An 18,759-nucleotide genomic window follows, 5' to 3' on the forward strand; every position below is an offset into this window, starting at 1 on the left:
TTTCAGTTCAATTTGCGCAAAGAAAAAAAAAAGATATTCAGAAAGTACCACAAGCATCACGAGTCTCGTATTGAATTAATAAAAAATCATACAATGGTTGACATCCATATTACAAAGTTGATATCCACAACATAGCATCTCAGTTTCCACAAAACCACGTGTATTGAAAAAACATAACAGTTCTGGAATGCCTCTGGCCTCCAAAGACCTCTTTGTTATTGCGTGAACTGAGACAACACATTCGTATCCGGGTTCTTTACTTTTGAAAAAAATTTACATGGTGCAGGAGCCACCGAGCCATGGCCAAGCCATGGCTGATCAAATGAAACAAACCTGTTATCACTTTGTGTTTAAAAATGCAGACCCTCGATACCTTTGAGAGTTGATTCAAAGTTCTTTATGTTAGCGGGCCCCGGGTTTTTACTGGTAGTCGAGCGTTTCTGATCTGAAGCTACGACGGGCGAACTCCTTTGACCGCTACTTGTGACTCTGCGAAGAGCGCCAGGGCTTGCATCTGTTGTGCGCCCAAGTGATGGCTCGGCTTCACCACTGCTTGGCATTGGGTCACGGCTGCCAGAGACAGCAGGTCGCCTTGAAGATCCATATGATTGCAACATATTAGAGCTCGATAACTGCATAGTCAGAAATAAAAGTGTGATTAAAAGATCATCAAAAATCCTATGATTAGGCACAAAAAAGTCAAATTTTCAGTGGGTTTTTCTCTTGAAAGTAGCTCAAAAGGTTGAAGAAAAAATCAAGACGACTTTTTTCCATACATAAGTGACAGTTGCACCTAGGTTACTTATTTATGGGACAATTTGGTTGAGTTTTATGTCAAACTAAAGGGCCACAATAAATTTTTTTTGCTAAAAGTATAAACAAGTCAAATGGATCAAGCAAACCGAAGGGGTTTAGAAGTCGTCCAAGGGCCAAATTTAGCACATATAAATTTCGAAATCATTTTATTCAAAGAGAGCTCCCAAAGCATACAATCTTCTGGATGTAGATGGTGAAATCTATATTCTATACGGACACAGATGGATCATATATATTGTATAATGAAGTACCACATGGGTGGAGCAATTTGGGGTCCTCATTTTGATCAGCCAGCTGTAGAATGGTAAACAACAGGTACCATTAAAAAAAGAAATAATAACAAATTGCAATGGTGCATACCTCTCTACTCAAGGCTGGATCACTGGAAGCTGGATTTTTCTGTTTAGAAAGGTTTCCAGAACTGAAGGGCATTCCAACATTTCTAGTTCGGGAAGGATTTGAGGAGGACCAACCAGGCCTAACTTCTTCGCCACCTGCCAATCAACAGTAAAGAAAATATATTCCTGATCACAAATTTCATAAAAAAATTATTCAGAGACCAACATTCAATAGTGAAAGCAATCTATGATACGGTCCTCTAGACCCTACCATTGCATGAACGTCAGAGAACTATCTTTTTTTAGATGGCTATTGGCTACTTGGACAGTTTTACATACTTTTCATCCTCATAAAATGAACTGATTGTACAATTCGGATGTATGAGCTTTCTTCATGGTCTTTATTGGTTTATAAGTTCTTTATAAATTTCTACTCTAAAATCTAAATGGCAAAATCTCCCAAACAGTTGCTCACTTGCTTGGGAACAATTGTTTCACCACGCACTAACGAGTTGCAATGATCTACGTTCTGGAACCAATTATCACCTAATTATTGGAACTGTCTAGCTACCTGATGTTTGTACAAAGAAGATTCTTCATATAACTTCTACCTTTGAATATGCCATTATCTAAGATTAATTAATCAGATTCATACAAGCTGCAACAAAACAGATTTACCTAGATAAGAACAAGAAGTACATTTTACCCATTTTAATCCTAAATTAAGATACTCCAACTACACCAAACCAACTCTCTGTTTTCTTTACTACATGCCTCTTTTGATCATTTTGCCTGTGAATGGCTTAAATAATCAAAATTTATCAAAAAGTCTTCCATCTAACTATCTACTTATCAGTTATCACAGCTTCAAACAGCAGAGAAAACTCACGCTTGTTAACATCTGACTATCTGATTATTGATTTATTCAACATAATCACATTCAAATATACGTCAAATGCTCTCTAATACTAACCTGACAGCCTATTCGAATTGGCAGCCACGGGAGGTATACCTGAACTTGTTCCAGCAGCAGCAGCCTGACAAAGCATTACATTATTCAAAAACACTAGGTTTCCATAATAATGGCTCCATAAGTAGAGCAACTTACAAGACCACGGGATGGAGGATTGGCAAGCTGTGATTGCTGATACTTCAAAATAGTCCAATCAAAGATGTAATCAAACTGAAAACCTGAAACAATAAATAAAGAGGAAATTATTATTAGAAGATACTATATACGTCGATCATCCCAATATTATCAAATTTTTAACTGGTTAGCATTTAAATTGACATGTGTTTAGTGTTTACATAAATAAGTTTAAAATTGCTTCCTCTATTTTCAACATAACTGTACTTTTTTATTAGTGAATGTTACAAACTTTGTCCTGATGAGGAGGCGCTTTAGATATTTAACTAATATTTTAACACTAATAAAATTCGTTAAACCAAACATTGCTATTTATAAGGATGGAAAAAATATTTAATATTTAAACTTAACAAAACTATCTTCAACCACTAGCAACACACAATAAGAAAGGTATAGTAGCCAAACCTTCACGAATAAAAAGATCACGAAAAATTCTTTTCAAATAAGCATAATCCGGCTTATCATCAAATCTTAGAGAGCGACAATAATGGAAGTATGATGCAAACTCTGTTGGGTATCCCCGGCATAGAGACTGAAACATATTTTTAAAAATAACATAAATTCTATGGCATAAGGCATACTGCAACACCCAAAATAATGGAATAGTACAGATGGGATGTAAGGGTCAGTCACGTAACAGGTCACTTTGAGTACTAGACAAAAAGGGTCAAGTAGGATTGGGTGATAGGTTTTTTGTCAAACTTTATTTAAGACAAATACTGACAATTAGAGTGACAAAAGTGAGTATACAAATGTTATCATTTAAAAATAATCTAATTCCCAAAATATAACGAATTTAAGTAGTTTGTTGCATTAAGAATACAGTTTGGCCAACTTGTAAAAAAAACCCTCTTTTTTAGCCATTTACTCAATCCATTTGACCCGTTAGCGATATAACATAACCCAGATAGACCCATTCATAAGTGAATGAAGGAATTGATTTACCTCAATAGAGGTGGAGACCTTCTTCTCACTAATTTTTTCATACTTCTGTTTCTTGTTCCCAGCTTTCAGTCCTTGCCAGGGGAGACTACAATGTACAACGCAAGTCGTCACGACAAAAGTCATGCGAGTTGAATAGACAAAAGTCATGCGAGATAGCAACATACTTTCACTTCATTTCTAATTTGATCACCACATATTCACTATTACTTTGGGTGTGTACAGAGTTGACTGATTTCAAATTCTTTTGAAAAAGTTACATTGCTTAATGATAACATTTCCAAAACTGAAGAGTTTGTTTGACAGATTTGAAATTGGACGGCTAAAGACCAAGTTATAAATGAAGTGAAAAGGCGTTGCTGGCACTGCATGTTACTGCTTGCAAATTAAAATATTGACTGGGTACCTTCCTCTTAGGAAATACATAAGAACGTATCCAAGTGATTCCAAATCATCTCTTCTACTTTGTTCTAAGAACAAATACACTATCGTGTAAGAATAATAATTTTATTCATATGCTTGAACAAATTTGACCACCACACGCTTACCAATTCCAAGGTGAGTATTCATGCTAGCATACCGAGCTGTCCCTGTTAAGTTCTTGTTCTCCCTGTATTATATATGACATGTTATGGCAAAATATGCATAAAGTCTTGCACTTGGATAAACAAGCACAATGGCTAGAGGTGGCAAAGTGATCAGCTTGGGTAAAAAGTCAGAACTTTAACTACACGGGTTGAACCACATAAAACTGTTATTGATGATCAAAAGAATAATTATAAATATATAAAGCTTTAAATGTCATATGAAGGTTGTATGCAAACAAAAAATCCGTACAGCTTTCAACGTTTTCCCATGTTAGCTAAAAACTTTTATTTGGCCCAATTGGGTTATGACATATAAGCCAAAACAATCCTTTCATAAGTAAATGGGTCAAGGTTACCACCCGAGCAATGGCATAGTGGCTCCATTAGAAAATGTATAGATCTAGGATGATTTTATCATTGGTTTTTACTTATCAGTTATCACCCATTTTCTCCAATGCTGCAGGCCTAAAAGTTCCCTAACTTGTTAATATTTAATGTTAATTAAACAATATAACTCAAACACAGGGAGTTTAGAGATGGCAATTTGCCCCGTTAGGTCGTAGAAGTGGGCTGAATCGGGTTATATGACTTTCACTTACCTATAAGGAATATGCTGATGAGTTGTAGAGTCCCTATATTTCTTGGCTAGCCCAAAATCAATAGCATAGACCTAAAATGCACACACACACATATATATGTTTTAAACGCAATGCATAAAAATCAGAAATAGTTGAGAAGAAAAATAAAAAATGGACTGAAACCTGATTAGCACGCCTTCCTAAACCCATAAGAAAGTTGTCTGGCTTAATATCCCTATGCAAAAATGATTTACAATGGATAAATTCAACACGATTGATCTGCAATAGATATGATGACCAAAAAACAGTTGATAAGAGACTATACAATTGTCAACACTCGGTAAAGGATGCACGCACAATGAAGAAAGTTATACCATCTGATCAGCTAGCATAAGGACGGTTTTCAATGACAACTTCCTACTACAGAAGTTAAACAAATCCTCAAGACTCGGTCCCAATAAATCCATCACGAGAACATTGTAGTCTCCTTCAACACCATACCACCTCACATTTGGAATTCCAGCTAACAAATTGGCAGACACGAGAGTCGGTAAGAATAACGAATAGGTTGTAACTTGTAGCAGAAGTGGCAAAATGTGTGTGGATGTGTAACAAATTAAAATGGGTCTGAACTGAAACAGATGGTTTCTAGTAAAAGATGAATCGACCCCACGCATTTCTTTTGTCCATTTTCCATCATAGTTACTGTGTGATCACTATGTTATTACATTTCATTTGAAATGATTTACGAACGTGTAATCATTAATGATGCATGTTGAGGCTTCCAACACAATTAACCTGCTTCCATTGTAGCTAACCCAAATTGATGTCTTTATCCCAAAAAAAAAACCCAAATTGATGCATTTACAAGTAGGTGGATCAATATTGCCAACTTTAAACAGCGATACAAAATTATGGAATAATCCTTACTTCCTCCTTGTAGAATCTTGTACAACTTCGATTCATAAAGCAATTGCGGATGTTTTGTTTTGATATTTTCCTGTGAAGAGGAAAGAGCAAAACAAAACCCGTTAGGACACAGAAAATTTTAAAAGCCTCAACGAACTTGTAATAAAGCAAGACAAGCAATTCCGATCATTAGTTCAATTAGAAATTCTTACCCAATTGCGCTTTTGGCAGTGACAAATTGAGAGAAACGAAAAGAACCAAAGAAATGGTATAAATAGAAATGAAAATGGTAAAGAAATCTAATAGATTCCATTCTTTCGGTAACGATGGAGAAATTGACCTGGGAAATGCTTAAGAACATAATCTTTTAATCCAACCAATATTGCATAAACCCAATTCATTTGAGAGATGGCCCATTCTCCTCCCATTTTATTTTCTCCCTACTAAACAACAAGCCATTTCCATTTCTCTCCTTTATTTCCCATACCAAACACACCCTAAATAGACAAAACTCTTATTCACTCTAAACTGACTAGTAAAGTCACAACGATAAGTTTACACACATACTCAAGCACCTTATTTACAATTAAACTGTTTCCTGCAATTGGGCATTCAATCATTCGACTCTCCTGCGACTATTTATGGTCTTACCTTGGGTTTATTTCAGTAAATTTCTTAAATTATATCAATTCCTGGTATCTCTTGTCTGAATTTATAATGCATATATGCAATTTCTGGTATCTGATGAAGTTACAATGCCTGCTCCCGTAGTTTCAATATATGATATTCATATAAATGTAGCATACCATCAAAATTTCCAGCATCTAAAGCAAATCTTACAAGAGAGTCACAAACCAATAACGTAAGCACGTACAAAACTGATCATTTCATTCCAAGTTTGGAGATATGTTAATACCAAACCACTTAAGCACCCACTTTTCTAGTCGGTGCCTTTTTAGCTCGAGTTAAGAAAACTGCTAAACCCATATGTGGCAAGATAGCATTAATGTCTTCCTGATACCAAATTGAAAATTTTAAGATGTCCCATTTGGTAAAGATAACCAGGGTAAAACCCCTTTTACCCAAAAAAAAAAAATATGTTCCATAATCCATTTGGTCAACAATGAGAGCAAGTGTCGTTTTGTCAATAAAAACGACTAGCAAGCATTCTACTTGCTTTCTCTCCAAATCTTTCCACATTGTTTTATGTTTCATTGTTTCGCCTTTGATATAGATTACTATCCAACTGTAAATTTGAATTTATTGCATTGCTTAAACAGCTGACAACAGCCAATGAGAGGACAAAGAAAGTAAAACGAGACCCAGGGATTGTTCATACATACTCAAGAATTACCATACCTTGAATATATCTACCTTAAATGTTTCATATTACACAATAGGCATAAAATTTATTAACATAAATCTTCTCCAATAAGGCCATAAGTGCAACTATTTAAGCTGTGCGAAAGTTATAAATCCAAAGACTACATTATGGGTGTCTTGAGAATGTAAAACCAACTAACACGAAACAATAAAAGCCAATTATCTTACTTTACATGCTTTCTACTTTTAACTTTGTCAATCTCCACCAACTATGAAAATATATAAACAAACAAAAAACATTGAACCACATGTACACACGGTAAAACATCCATATCCTCGAAATTACAATAATCGTTGATTCGTTGTTCATATATCAATCCCGATGGCCAATGGTTGCATTTCTAAATAAAGATGCAACATTTCACGTAATTATTGTGACACGTAATCATTTACATAAGTTTGCTAGCTCTACACTTGCTATTCAAAGGTCTAGAAAACAAATCCTGTATATAGAATCGGATTCTATATATATATAGCATATATCATCCAAACAGTTAAGCCAAACAATAACACAATTTAGTCCAAAAAATTGTAAGAAAAAAAAAAACAAAAGTTATACTCACAAGCTTAATAGCAACTTCTTCATTAGTCTGAATATTAGTACCTGTAACAACAACAACCAAATTCACAAAATTTAATCAACAAAAAGCATCATAATTTCAGTAATATAATGGAAATTAAATATAAAATGGAATATAAACCTAAGTAGATCTCTCCGAAAGAACCGCTACCGATCTTACGCCCTAGTCGAAACTTATTCCCCACACGAGGTTCCATCACAAAAAAAATGTATATATAGATAATTTAAAACCCTAATTTAAAGAAATTCCGGTCAGGTGCTTGAAGCGGTGACTCGGAGGATTGAAGTGAACCGGAAGTCCACGTCAACCACCAGCGTCAACCGCCATGAACAGTGAAGTTAAGGCTTCTATTGTAAGAAATGTAAAAATTAGGTCAAAAGAAATTAGATCAATTGAATTGATATAATAATTGAATGAATATATGTGTGTGTGTGTGAGTGTAATTAGGTTGGAATAATGATGGATTTGGGGGAGAGAGAAGGAGAGATCGTCGTGATGATATCACTCACGCACAGTAAAAAATATTAAATTAAGAAGAAAAAAACGCTTACACAGTAATTACGCGGTATTTATGTATGTAATCACCAATGTATTATAGATATACTCATACTCCCTATATACAGTATGAATTTTCGATTAACGTTCGATTCTAACTAGTATAGATTTAGGGGTGTTAATCGGTCGGGTTAATCGGGTTTTGAGTTATATGGGTCGGGTTATTCGGGTTTTAGCCATGGAAAATGTGACCCGTAACCCAAACCGAATAAAGATTCGGGTTATATGGTTCGGGTTGATTTGGGTTGGGTTTTGGGTTAAACCCGAAATAACCATTTGAAAAGATTTTGAAAAACTACAAAAACTTCCAATTTACACAACAGATCACTTGCCCAAATACTTGTACATTATAATACTTTAGCTACATACGATTTCAGCATATGATTTTTGAAATACATCATTAGAAATTTAGAATACAAAAAAGAAGATTATGCATCATCAGAACATTAGAGTACAGAAAAGAAGAGCTTGCAAGCATGCATTATACTAGTAGTTCAAAAGAGTCTTTCTTCTTGGTGCAAGCATGCATTAGAGATTATACTAATGTAGTCCAAAATAGTGTTCCTTCTTGAGTTCTTGATGCAAACATGCATTATAGAATATACGTCTAGTCCAAAAGAGTATTCCTGCTTGTTTCTTCACGTGAAATTCTTATATACCTTGTTGCTTCAGTCACTCTACATTTGAAGAACCAACAATTCTTGTTTCCAATTCTACAATAATAAATGACATAATCTTAGATAAAATCTATGAATATTGAAAGATGTAATGGACTAACAGAGAAACAAAATTACCTTTATGAATTTCTTGAATATTGTCCCAATCCTCCTCAACTGGTGGGTTCACATTTGACCCAGTGCGAAGCCAATCTTGGGTACAAATGAGGGATTCGACAATCATAGGGGTCAAGGAACTCCTAAATGGATCCAAAACCCTTCCACTAGTGCTAAACACTGATTCAGAGGCAACTGTTGAGACTGGAATTGCAAACAAGTCTCTGGCCATCAACGATAAAGTTGGAAACCTTGGGCTATTAACTTTCCACCATGCCAATATGTCAAACATGGATGAATCATCTTCCAGACTTTCATCCAAGTACTTTTGCAACTCACTAATGGATTCAATTGTGTTTGTTTTCATCTTCTCTCTTAGTTTGTTTCTTGTGGGGGCTTTTGCCTCCATAACATCGGGGTTTGAACGTTTCCCTAATATTGTAGATGAAGTAGAAGACCCGGTAGTGGAACTTGAACATGGAGAATGAAGTCGCACATACTCGTTATACAATGTTCCCGTAGCCTCTAATATGTATGTCTTCTTCTCACTCACAACCTCAGCCCCATCCATTCCATAATGATCATCAAGTAAAATGCCCCAGTAAGGTTTCTTGTTTCTTGGATCAAGAATCAAAGAAAGATATAACAGCAAGTTCATTTTCTTTACATCCCCAAAGTACTTGTCAAACTTAGGTTTCATTGCTGATGCAATTTGACAAAGTTCAACTTCACTAGGATCGTTTAGAGCTTCATTCAAGTGTGTACGAATTGAGGCAATATCATCCATGCAAGTGTTTGATGTCACATAATGTGTGCCTGAAACCTTCAAAGTAACATGATAAAAAATTTCTAAAAAATGACATAACTTCCTAGCATTTGCCCAATCATCCCGTGTAAGCATCTCAAAACCCGCTTCTGTCATATCTTTCCCGAACTCCGAATCTAACAAATTGTATCTTTGAAATGTATTTTCATAAGCTTGGGCAACTTCCAACATGTTGTAAGTGGAATTCCATCTTGTAGGTACATCTCTAATCAAATTTTTGGTAGTATCACATTTAACAATTTTGGCATATTCAGCAAACTTTTTGATTCTTAAACCCGACTGTCTAATCCACCTTACGGCATATCTAATCTTCTCAATCGACTTACCAACCTTTTTAATGCCATCTTGCACCACTAAGTTTAGTATGTGAGCTACACATCGAATGTGAGTGTACTGACCCGTCAATAGACAATGGTTTGAACTTTTAAGCACATTTCTTAAAAAATTAACAGCGACATCATTAGCACTAGCATTGTCCACCGAAATTGTAAAAACATTCTCAATTTTCCAATCTATCAAACACTGCTCTATTTCTTTTCCAATGTCAACCCCCTTATGACTATCAAGTTGTTTAAAACTCAACACTTTTTTCCTTAACTTCCATTCATTGTCTATAAAGTGAGCGGTGAGACATATATGATTGACTTGTTGAGTAGAAGTCCAACCATCAGTGGTCAAACAAATTCTACCAATGTTTCTTTTAATAAAGTCACGAACCTTTTCCTTCTCCTCAAGAAACAAGTCATAAGTAGCTATGGTCATAGTACTTCTACATGGAATTTTAAACAACGGTTGGGAAACGCTATTATAATGTCTAAACCCTTTATTTTTCACGAAACTGAAAGGAAACTCATCTACAACTATCATATGAGCTAAAGCCTTTTTAATTGCTTTTTGTTTAAACTGGTGTGCTATCATTTTTCTTTCATCCCCTTTTTCAAAAGCAATTTGGGTTTGACCTTCCCCTGATTTGTAAACTTTACATTTAAAAAGTAAATGATTCTTAAGATTCGAAGTACCGTAATTTTTAGTTCCGCACAAGTACATATCGCCACAATGAGCACATGCGGCTCTCAGTTTACCTTCAACAGTACTCCTATTGAAGTGTTCCCACACCCACGATCTTGGTTTGTAGATTTTGGTCTTATTCTTTCCAGTTGCGAGATGGTTCCCATTCTCATTGTCTTCAAGATCAATGGTATCTTGTTCAACAAAGTCATCTGGTTCTGACATCTATAAAAAAAGCCAATAACACGTGAGATTCAAAGTTATGAAAAAGGTTTAAACAAGTTGATGTTTGTTACAGTATGTTTCATGAATTAAAAAAACCCGAAATAACACAAAATTTAAATAAGCAAATACTATTGAAAATTAAATTTTAAAGAATAAAATGAAGTAGTGAACTCATGGAATTAGAAAGTACCTTTCAATATTTCAAAGCAATTAAAAATCAAGATGAGATGAAACTTGGTGAGTTGGTCGTTAGTATTTACCTATTATACTAAGTAGTAAATACTACTAATAAGCAAGAGAAGTAGAGAAATAAAAAAGAGTTAAAAATATCTAATAGTTAAAAGACAAATTTTAAATTATAATTTTAATTGATTTTTAAATATATACAATTATAGGTACATCAGTAGCTGCAGTAGTAGCATACTCTAGTAGTCAAGTCCTTAAGATGTCAAGTCGATAAATGTATATAGATATGGATTCATTGGATTTGGATGGGTTTTATGAAACTAGAACTAGATACTATTTAGTTGTTAGTTAGTATTATTGGTAACCATAACATATTTATAAATTATAATAATTAGAAAATCTAGAGAATTTATTCGGGTTGTTCGGGTTAACCCGAAATAAAACTTTTTCACCCACAACCCAAACCAATTAAATTTATATGGGTATGGTTATCCGAATAACTAACCCGAAACCCGAATAACCCAACCCATTTAACCCAAACCCATTTATTTAACCCAAACCCATTTAGATCGGGTCGGGTTAATTGGGTTTAGGTTTTTTCAACACCCCTATAAAATAACTAAAATATACGATTAATCTGTAACAGATTATTGCTTAGATATCTTTAGACATCCCAAGTTATTTCAGATTTGAAATAAGACGAAAACCAAATAATTTATACTTGTATAGTTATAAATTTATTAGTCTCAAACTGATATTTTTAAAAATACTAGGTTCATTATTATATTAGTCTCTAGGTCAATTGAATACAATTGATAATTAATAAAATTTTAATCTTAACTATTGATTTGTATATATCTATGAGAGATGGTCTTCACGACCATTTCGCCCCATTTTTTCAGCTTTCTTTGGCCCTGAGACATGGACATTCCCGCATAATGCACGTGAGAGAATTGTTAATATCTGGATCACTTCCTATAGTCAAATGGCAAATTATGTCATCTCCAAATGATTTTTTGATGGCAAACAAGATGTGATATATATGTGAAAATAAATATTTACATGTGATTATAGAGTTTTTGTTCCTTTATATGTAAAATCAAGGAGTAATTGCTAACATAACAATTTACATAGATTAATTTTGAGTTAGCATATGTGTTGTAAAATATTTGTCAGTAAAAAAATATGATTAAAGTTTTAAAACTTACAATCTTTTGTGTAAGATGATTTTAGAAATAAAGGTTTGTTTTCTCCCATTTCAATCCATAATGTAAAACATCAGCGCATTTGATTCCACATGCATGGTCCACCCCTTTATTTTAGCTCATCCATCACAATTTTAACATGTATAATTTGCTAGGCCTCTAGCCAATTCACATGATATTAGAACAACAGGGGTGAGTTATTTTGAGAAATCTTAAAAAAAAAAAGAATTTAGGAATCAATCTGGACCACACATTCTTTCTCTCTCTTCATTTAAATAATAAAATTCACCCAAATCATTCAAAATGTTCTAACTCACAAACCGTAAATCGTTAGACGAAACAAAAAGCATGGGTAGTCTTAAAATTTCGTCCTCTTTCATTAGAGATCCAATTTGGTATACTTTTGACGACTTTTTAATTTTCGTTTTTTTTTGTAGTTACACATAACTTACACATGGGTAGGTTGAACTTACACATGTGTAGGTTGAACTTACACATGTGTAGGTTGAACAAAAATTATAATTCCGAACGGGCTTCGCCCTTAAGGATATTCATAAACCAAAGCTAGTGGAGGTGATAGGTCATAGAGGGTGATAGGTCATAGGGTGATAGGTCATAAAGGGTGATAGGTCATAAAGGGTGATAGGTCATAGGGGGTGACCAGTGAGGGGTGATCTACCTAACGGGCTCCGCCCTTAGCCGCTATGGCTCCGCCATGGACTGACGGGCTCCGTCCTTGGCCACCATGGCTCTGCCATAGATTGATGGGCTCCGCCCTTGACCTTCATTGTTGTGTACATATGTTCATTTACTAATTTACATGTGAAAACAATGATCCTACACATGTGTAGGATGAACCTACACATGTGTAGGATGAACGTGATGGGGAAAAAAAATGTGTAGGATGAACGTGATGGGAAAAAAAATGAAAATTAAAAAGTCGTCAAAATTATATCGAATTGGATCTTTAATGAAAGAGGATGAAATTATAAGACTACCCATGTTTTTTGTTTCGTCTAACGATTTACGGTTTGTGAGACAAAACATTTTAAATGATTTAGGTCAATTTTCTTATTTAATGGAGGAGAGAGAAAATATAAGAAAATGAGTGGTCCAGATTGGTTCTTGAGTTTTTTTTTTTTAGGATTTCTCAAAATAACTTTCCTCTAAAGCAATAATGTTAAATCTAAACGCATGCACACACGGTCTATGTAAACTATTATGTATTCAATGTAAGTACTAAACAAGTATATCACCAAACAATATCCACTTTCGTCAAAGACGGAGTATAAGAAGATAAAATATAGTATATCCACAATAAAGGGTAGAGAGATTGATCTTGATATGAACTAAACAAATCTCAATATGGTAAAAATAACACAACAATATTTTATTAACTTTGAATTCGAACGATCATACAATAAAATAAAACAAATAAATAAATCATTATCTAAGAAGTGATCTTGTAAAATGGTCACGAGCTGCAATCAAAGCTTGGGTAATAGTCTGCAAAGAAAATATTCAATCTGAAAGTAATTTTTTTTTGACAAATAAGTTTTACCAAGAAAACCAATTTCAAAATTCTGTTGTATTGGCCAAGAAAATTAATTGATTTAGTATATATGCAAACAACAATACATAATGAAAAAGGAAATGCTACTGCGCGCACAGATTTATCACACATGTTTTACCAACTTATATAATATGAAATATATAATAATTGTGACACTAATATCAATTGTTATCAAAGAGAAGTTATGCCTATAAATACTAGAATACAAAGAGTCACACATAATTCCCGAATAATCCTTTATGGATAAGGTTTTCTATGTTTAGGTTACCAAGAAAAAATGTCTTTTAACTCATACGCACATATCTTCCCAATGGTAATCAAGAAATTCAAGTGATAGAATTTTTGAAAAAGTAGCTTCTCAATCTACATTGATTTTAAGTAGTAATAAACTTAAAAGGGAAGATATTAGTTTTTGTACATATATCGTCATATATGTCTTGTAAGCAATAGAATAACCCGTTGTGAAAAATATTTTTGAACCAAGACGATAAAATATATATTATCGACATAGATCAAATTTAAGATGAGAAGTATTGAACAAGATAAACCACATAATAGCTAGTTAAGCTTGAATATTGTCAATAAAGGATGTTATATAACTTTAAATAAAAAATTCTTGTAGTTTTTCTTCAAACTAATTAATATAACGTTAAAATTAAGTATAGTTCAAAAACGTAGCTTAGAACCATTGTCGGCTTAATACTTATCATAGGGTAAGCAACCGCTTCGGCCCCAAAAAACGAAAGGCTTTAAATTTCTGTATACCAGGTTTACTATTGTAAATTTGGACTATGTATCATTATACAATTTACATTACAGTAACACCACTATTGGTTTTTACATCAAATTATGCACCTTCTTTTTGCTAGTATTTCAACAACATAAGTTGAGCTAACCAAATTTTTTTTTCTTTCTTTGATTACTTTAATGAACTATGCCCCAAAAATGATTTCACTTAATGTTTCAAAAAACCTGAAACAAGCACTGCTAGCTTAGAACAAATTTAAAGGAGTAGAAGTTGAACTTAATTACCTGTTCTGATAAGGGAGATCCCTCGTCTATGTTGTGTGTAACTACTTTACCAGCAATCATACTCCCATCTGTTTCAAGAATCATCCTGCAGCATAACTCATACCTAGTTAACGTTTCTTGATTATGGCTACTTTGAGATCCATATAGATATGAGACTCCGATTGTACTACAAACGTCATTTGTATTGCGTTTATTGTATGTGAAAAGTCATATATAAGTTTGGGTATAAATTCATGATCTAATTGTGAATGAGTATTCATAATGACAGTAATTGTAAGCAGTCTCTTTTAATTTATCTCTACTCGAGATAAAGTTGTAACTAAGAGTGAATTATAAGATACATGTAGTTGCATACCCTCCATCAACAATCTCATCAAGACACAAATATATTAGATCCAAATTTTCAAGTGCCTCCCTTTGATCAACATTGCCCCTGCATCAAGAACCTGAGAAAGTTAGACTGAGGAATAGAGAAACGTCAACATTCGTGACAAGTATATCAAGAAACAAGAAAGAAATAAAACAAAAGATTTCAACAATATGTTGACCTGAGGAGAAGAGTAACAGCATCAAAAAAGCCTTGTAAGACTGTTGCTAGAGCTAATTCATTTTCATCATCACCTCCAGTTACAAAGAAATGCAAATCTTGCATGAATCTGAACACTATCACATTATTCTCAAACATTCCTATCTCCGCTGCATATATATGTACACACACGTATTATGAATTCATAAACTTAACAAAGGATACCGCATTGCTAAAACATTGCAAAACACCCCAATGTTTTCAATATATTACTGCATGTATTTATATATGTGCATTTTATTTCAAGAGAACATGCATGTATTTATATATGTCAAATTAAGTTTGAAAATTATCAAACCTTCAGTCCTAGCATTGGTTTTAAGAGTTTTTGCAAACACAAACTTTTCAAAGGCGAGCTTTGCACTATTAGTTGGCCAATCATCCGAAAAATACTTGACTGCTACTCGTTTTCCTTCTGAGTCCAAAAGAAGAATGTTTTTAATGATAGGGCTGGCATCCTGCATGCATATAATCGTCCGACCATGAAAATAAAAGAATTATTCGAGGTCTATAAATCTATCAAATCCTGCATATATATACACCATGAAGAATCATGCAAGATTATCTGAAGATGAAATTTGGATTTAACTCTTATACATTTTTAGTATCACTTTTGTGGTACATTCTGTTTTATGATGAAGACTTCCTCATACAACACTACTTTTCGCCATGACAATGCCCTTTACAAAACGTCGATTTCGTGAGGAAAACTAGCAAATGTTATAATCATAATAAAGGTCAGAGATCTAACATCAACAATATAATTTGGCTGGAAATAAATGTAAAATCATTAAGATCTCGTACCAAATGATTGTGGATATATAATTTTTGCTACAACATTAAAATGATCATATATATATATATAGCATTTCTATATTATAGCAAAACGAAATTCATAAATAGAGATCACATGTGTAGATATATATATATATATATGAGATCTGTATGAAGAAGGGGCATACTCGACGTGTAGATTGCGCCATGGATAGAGAGGGATTTTGTTCACTGAGTACTGATGAAACCAAAAGGCATTATATTCGCAAATATGATACATCTATACATATGTGGGCTGCGTTTGGGCCTAGGGTCCAGATAAGAAAATGCTAATCATAGTTTTATTGTGTTAATTAAATTTAACTAAAATTTCTAAATGTCTATAGGCTATAAATTTAAAATTTTTATTTAACTATCACATAAACTTATAATCTATCTTCAAGATGACTACCTTACTAGATAAACATCTTTGAATGGTTATAAAGCTTAGACTTTTAATGCTGGTTAACAACATGTCAATCATTTGGCCAGCTAAGTCCAAGATGGTTAATTTCATCATCACAAAAATCATAAAGTAAGTGTGATAGTTTTTCGAATCTTGTGTTATTTATTGATCTAATATATGTTAAAAATGCTGATGCATTAGGCGGCTTAACGTGTTATAAATGGTTTGTATGACAAGTGGGTAAAAGAAGTTCTTTTAACAGATTTTGTTGAGTACAATGAAAGTTTATATAAGATATGGTTTCATGATACACAGTTTTCATCTATAATGATAACAAAGATATACACTTTACATTTGATTTTCAAACATTATTTAAAGTGAATTGCATTAGCATTTATGATCAAAAGTACACAAACACTCAACCAAAACAAAACTTAATTGGATAACTCAAGTTAATTCCACAAAAAAGCAAAAGTCACTCTCACAAATACAAATTTATAGTGTCTACTTTCTACATATACACAACGTAGCAGCAAGAAGGAATAATCAAGAAGAATAAAAAAGTCAAGGATCCTGGTTAGGTTGACCAGACCAACATGGACAGGTTCATGGTGCATAGAAACTCGGGCCACACTTGCATTTCCAGCCCTCTGGCTCATAGTTGGAGTACTGGATGGTTACACCACTAGTGGTTGGTACTTGTGTAGCTTCACATGGACTGCACCCATAGCACTTGTGTTCACACCTTGGTGGGCTTGATCCTATTATGTTACCACCCTACAAAACAAAACCAAGATTTCATTTCAACTTTTGAAACACACCCACAAAGTCAAATTGGCTAAAGAATCTAGAAACTCATACACACACCTGTTTTAAGGCCATAGTCAGCTGATCTAACTGAAGTCCTTGAGTTGGTGGTGCAAAAGGCCTGCAATTTACACTCAAATTATGCACCATTATTATTATTATAAAAAAACTGAAGAATCTTGAGTTCATTTCTTTCTTTATGGGGGTTAGTGATTATGATGACAATGTGATATATTTTGAATGATATGGGGTTTGGAAAGTATGATTTTTTTCTGAGTACATATAGATACAAAACGTTTTTTTTTTTTTGTATGTATATATAGAGAGAGTGAGTGAATGGCCCCTACAAAACAAAAGAAATGGATTATGGGGCAGAAGAACCAAGAAAAGTCCAAAGATTTCATTGGGATTCTATCTTGGAGTAATTGCTTGATTTGGCATTGTGATAGGGAGGGATCAGGTTACAGCCTTGCAGGTATGTAGCTTAATGTTGCTTCTAAAACAAGTGATTCTAGTTATCTAGTAGTACCACAAGAGTTGGTGTGGGACCCTGTTAGGATAACTCCTTGAAGGCCCGATCAGCGGACCTCTTTTAGCCCGTATTAAGCCCGGTTGGGGTTGACTAGTTGAACCAACCCAAATGTGACTAGGTTAATTAATTGTGTCGAAAAACTCAACCGTAACTTGGACACACTTAAACCAAACACAGTGCAACCAGTTTAAATGGGTTGACATGTTAGAGGGTGTCCAATGGGGCTCCTCCCTCACTAGTTCGGCATGGAGGGACTAGTCTACACCATTGGGTGTAACTAGTCCTCCACTCGTCCTTGGTGCTCGTCCGGGTCACTAGTCCCTGCAGGGACGAGTCCTTTTATGGTTTTTTTTTTTGTTTTAATGCTATATACAAAGAAGAAGACAAAAAAATTAGTGGGTCCAAGACTAGTCCTTGAGGGATGAGTCCATTGGGTGCATTTTGGAGGGATTAGTCCTTGGAGTGTTTTTTGCTGATGTGGCGCTGACATGGACTAGTCTTTGGGGATGAGTCCTCACCATTGGGTACCCTCTTATAAACAAGTTGAACATATATATTTTTGCATGTTATCTTAATCTAATGTCCACTACTCTAATGAGTTGGCTGCTGAACCCCTTGATTAAACGAGTTATGCATAAACCTGTTATTTATGTGTTAGCGTTGTGCCCAAAATTATCACTCCTGGTATTAACGCTATGCCTTCTCTATATCGTACTGATAGACAAGTACATGGAGGACGCCGATTACAGTCGATAAGGGTCACATTTTACTTATTTTTCCTGTTCTATACTTCTATATACTCAAGCTAATTACTCACCAACATCATTGAGTGACTAGTGAGAAGGTTAAATGAAGTTAAGTTTCACATTACATAACAGTGATTAACCAAATTTGAACTAACTATTTTTTTTTTACATTAAATCTGAACAAACTGAATGGTGCAACCCTTGT

The 18,759-nt window shown here is 34.1% G+C and overlaps 2 protein-coding genes across 2 annotated transcripts; both read right to left on the reverse strand.

Annotated features, from left to right (window-relative positions):
• Positions 1-45: 45 nt before the first annotated feature.
• LOC122595203 (casein kinase 1-like protein 2) lies at positions 46-7,763 on the reverse strand. Its single transcript, XM_043767536.1, has 14 exons — positions 7,402-7,763; positions 7,264-7,304; positions 5,339-5,408; positions 4,783-4,931; positions 4,592-4,687; positions 4,430-4,500; positions 3,792-3,853; positions 3,650-3,713; positions 3,247-3,331; positions 2,707-2,833; positions 2,263-2,345; positions 2,128-2,191; positions 1,177-1,310; positions 46-632 (listed from the first exon to the last, which is right to left on the reverse strand). The coding sequence occupies exons 1-14, from the start codon at positions 7,475-7,477 to the stop codon at positions 351-353; spliced, it is 1,404 nt and encodes a 467-aa protein (XP_043623471.1). The 5' UTR covers positions 7,478-7,763; the 3' UTR covers positions 46-350.
• Positions 7,764-8,508: 745 nt separating this feature from the next.
• LOC122597676 (zinc finger BED domain-containing protein RICESLEEPER 2-like) lies at positions 8,509-15,714 on the reverse strand. The gene is made up of 6 exons (XM_043770249.1): positions 15,549-15,714; positions 15,213-15,360; positions 15,020-15,097; positions 14,665-14,749; positions 8,631-10,668; positions 8,509-8,549 (listed from the first exon to the last, which is right to left on the reverse strand). The coding sequence occupies exons 1-6, from the start codon at positions 15,712-15,714 to the stop codon at positions 8,509-8,511; spliced, it is 2,556 nt and encodes an 851-aa protein (XP_043626184.1).
• Positions 15,715-18,759: the final 3,045 nt, after the last annotated feature.

The sequence above is a fragment of the Erigeron canadensis genome, chromosome 4 (genome assembly GCF_010389155.1).
Source record: "Erigeron canadensis isolate Cc75 chromosome 4, C_canadensis_v1, whole genome shotgun sequence".
In the NCBI taxonomy this organism is placed as follows: domain Eukaryota; kingdom Viridiplantae; phylum Streptophyta; class Magnoliopsida; order Asterales; family Asteraceae; genus Erigeron; species Erigeron canadensis.

What these genes read in the sequence shown, in the direction of transcription:
- LOC122595203 (XM_043767536.1), bottom strand. Translation starts at nt 7,477, where the DNA reads ATGGAACCTCGTGTGGGGAATAAGTTTCGACTAGGGCGTAAGATCGGT. An exon ending in TTATGCTAGCTGATCAGATG is followed by an intron (nt 4,688 to 4,782) that starts GTATAACTTTCT and finishes TATCTATTGCAG; the next exon opens with ATCAATCGTGTTGAATTTAT. An exon ending in CAATTCGAATAGGCTGTCAG is followed by an intron (nt 1,311 to 2,127) that starts GTTAGTATTAGA and finishes GTTGATTGGCAG; the next exon opens with GTGGCGAAGAAGTTAGGCCT.
- LOC122597676 (XM_043770249.1), bottom strand. Translation starts at nt 15,714, where the DNA reads ATGCAGGATGCCAGCCCTATCATTAAAAACATTCTTCTTTTGGACTCA. An exon ending in GCTGTTACTCTTCTCCTCAG is followed by an intron (nt 15,098 to 15,212) that starts GTCAACATATTG and finishes TTCTTGATGCAG; the next exon opens with GGGCAATGTTGATCAAAGGG. An exon ending in GATGAGATTGTTGATGGAGG is followed by an intron (nt 14,750 to 15,019) that starts GTATGCAACTAC and finishes GTTATGCTGCAG; the next exon opens with GATGATTCTTGAAACAGATG.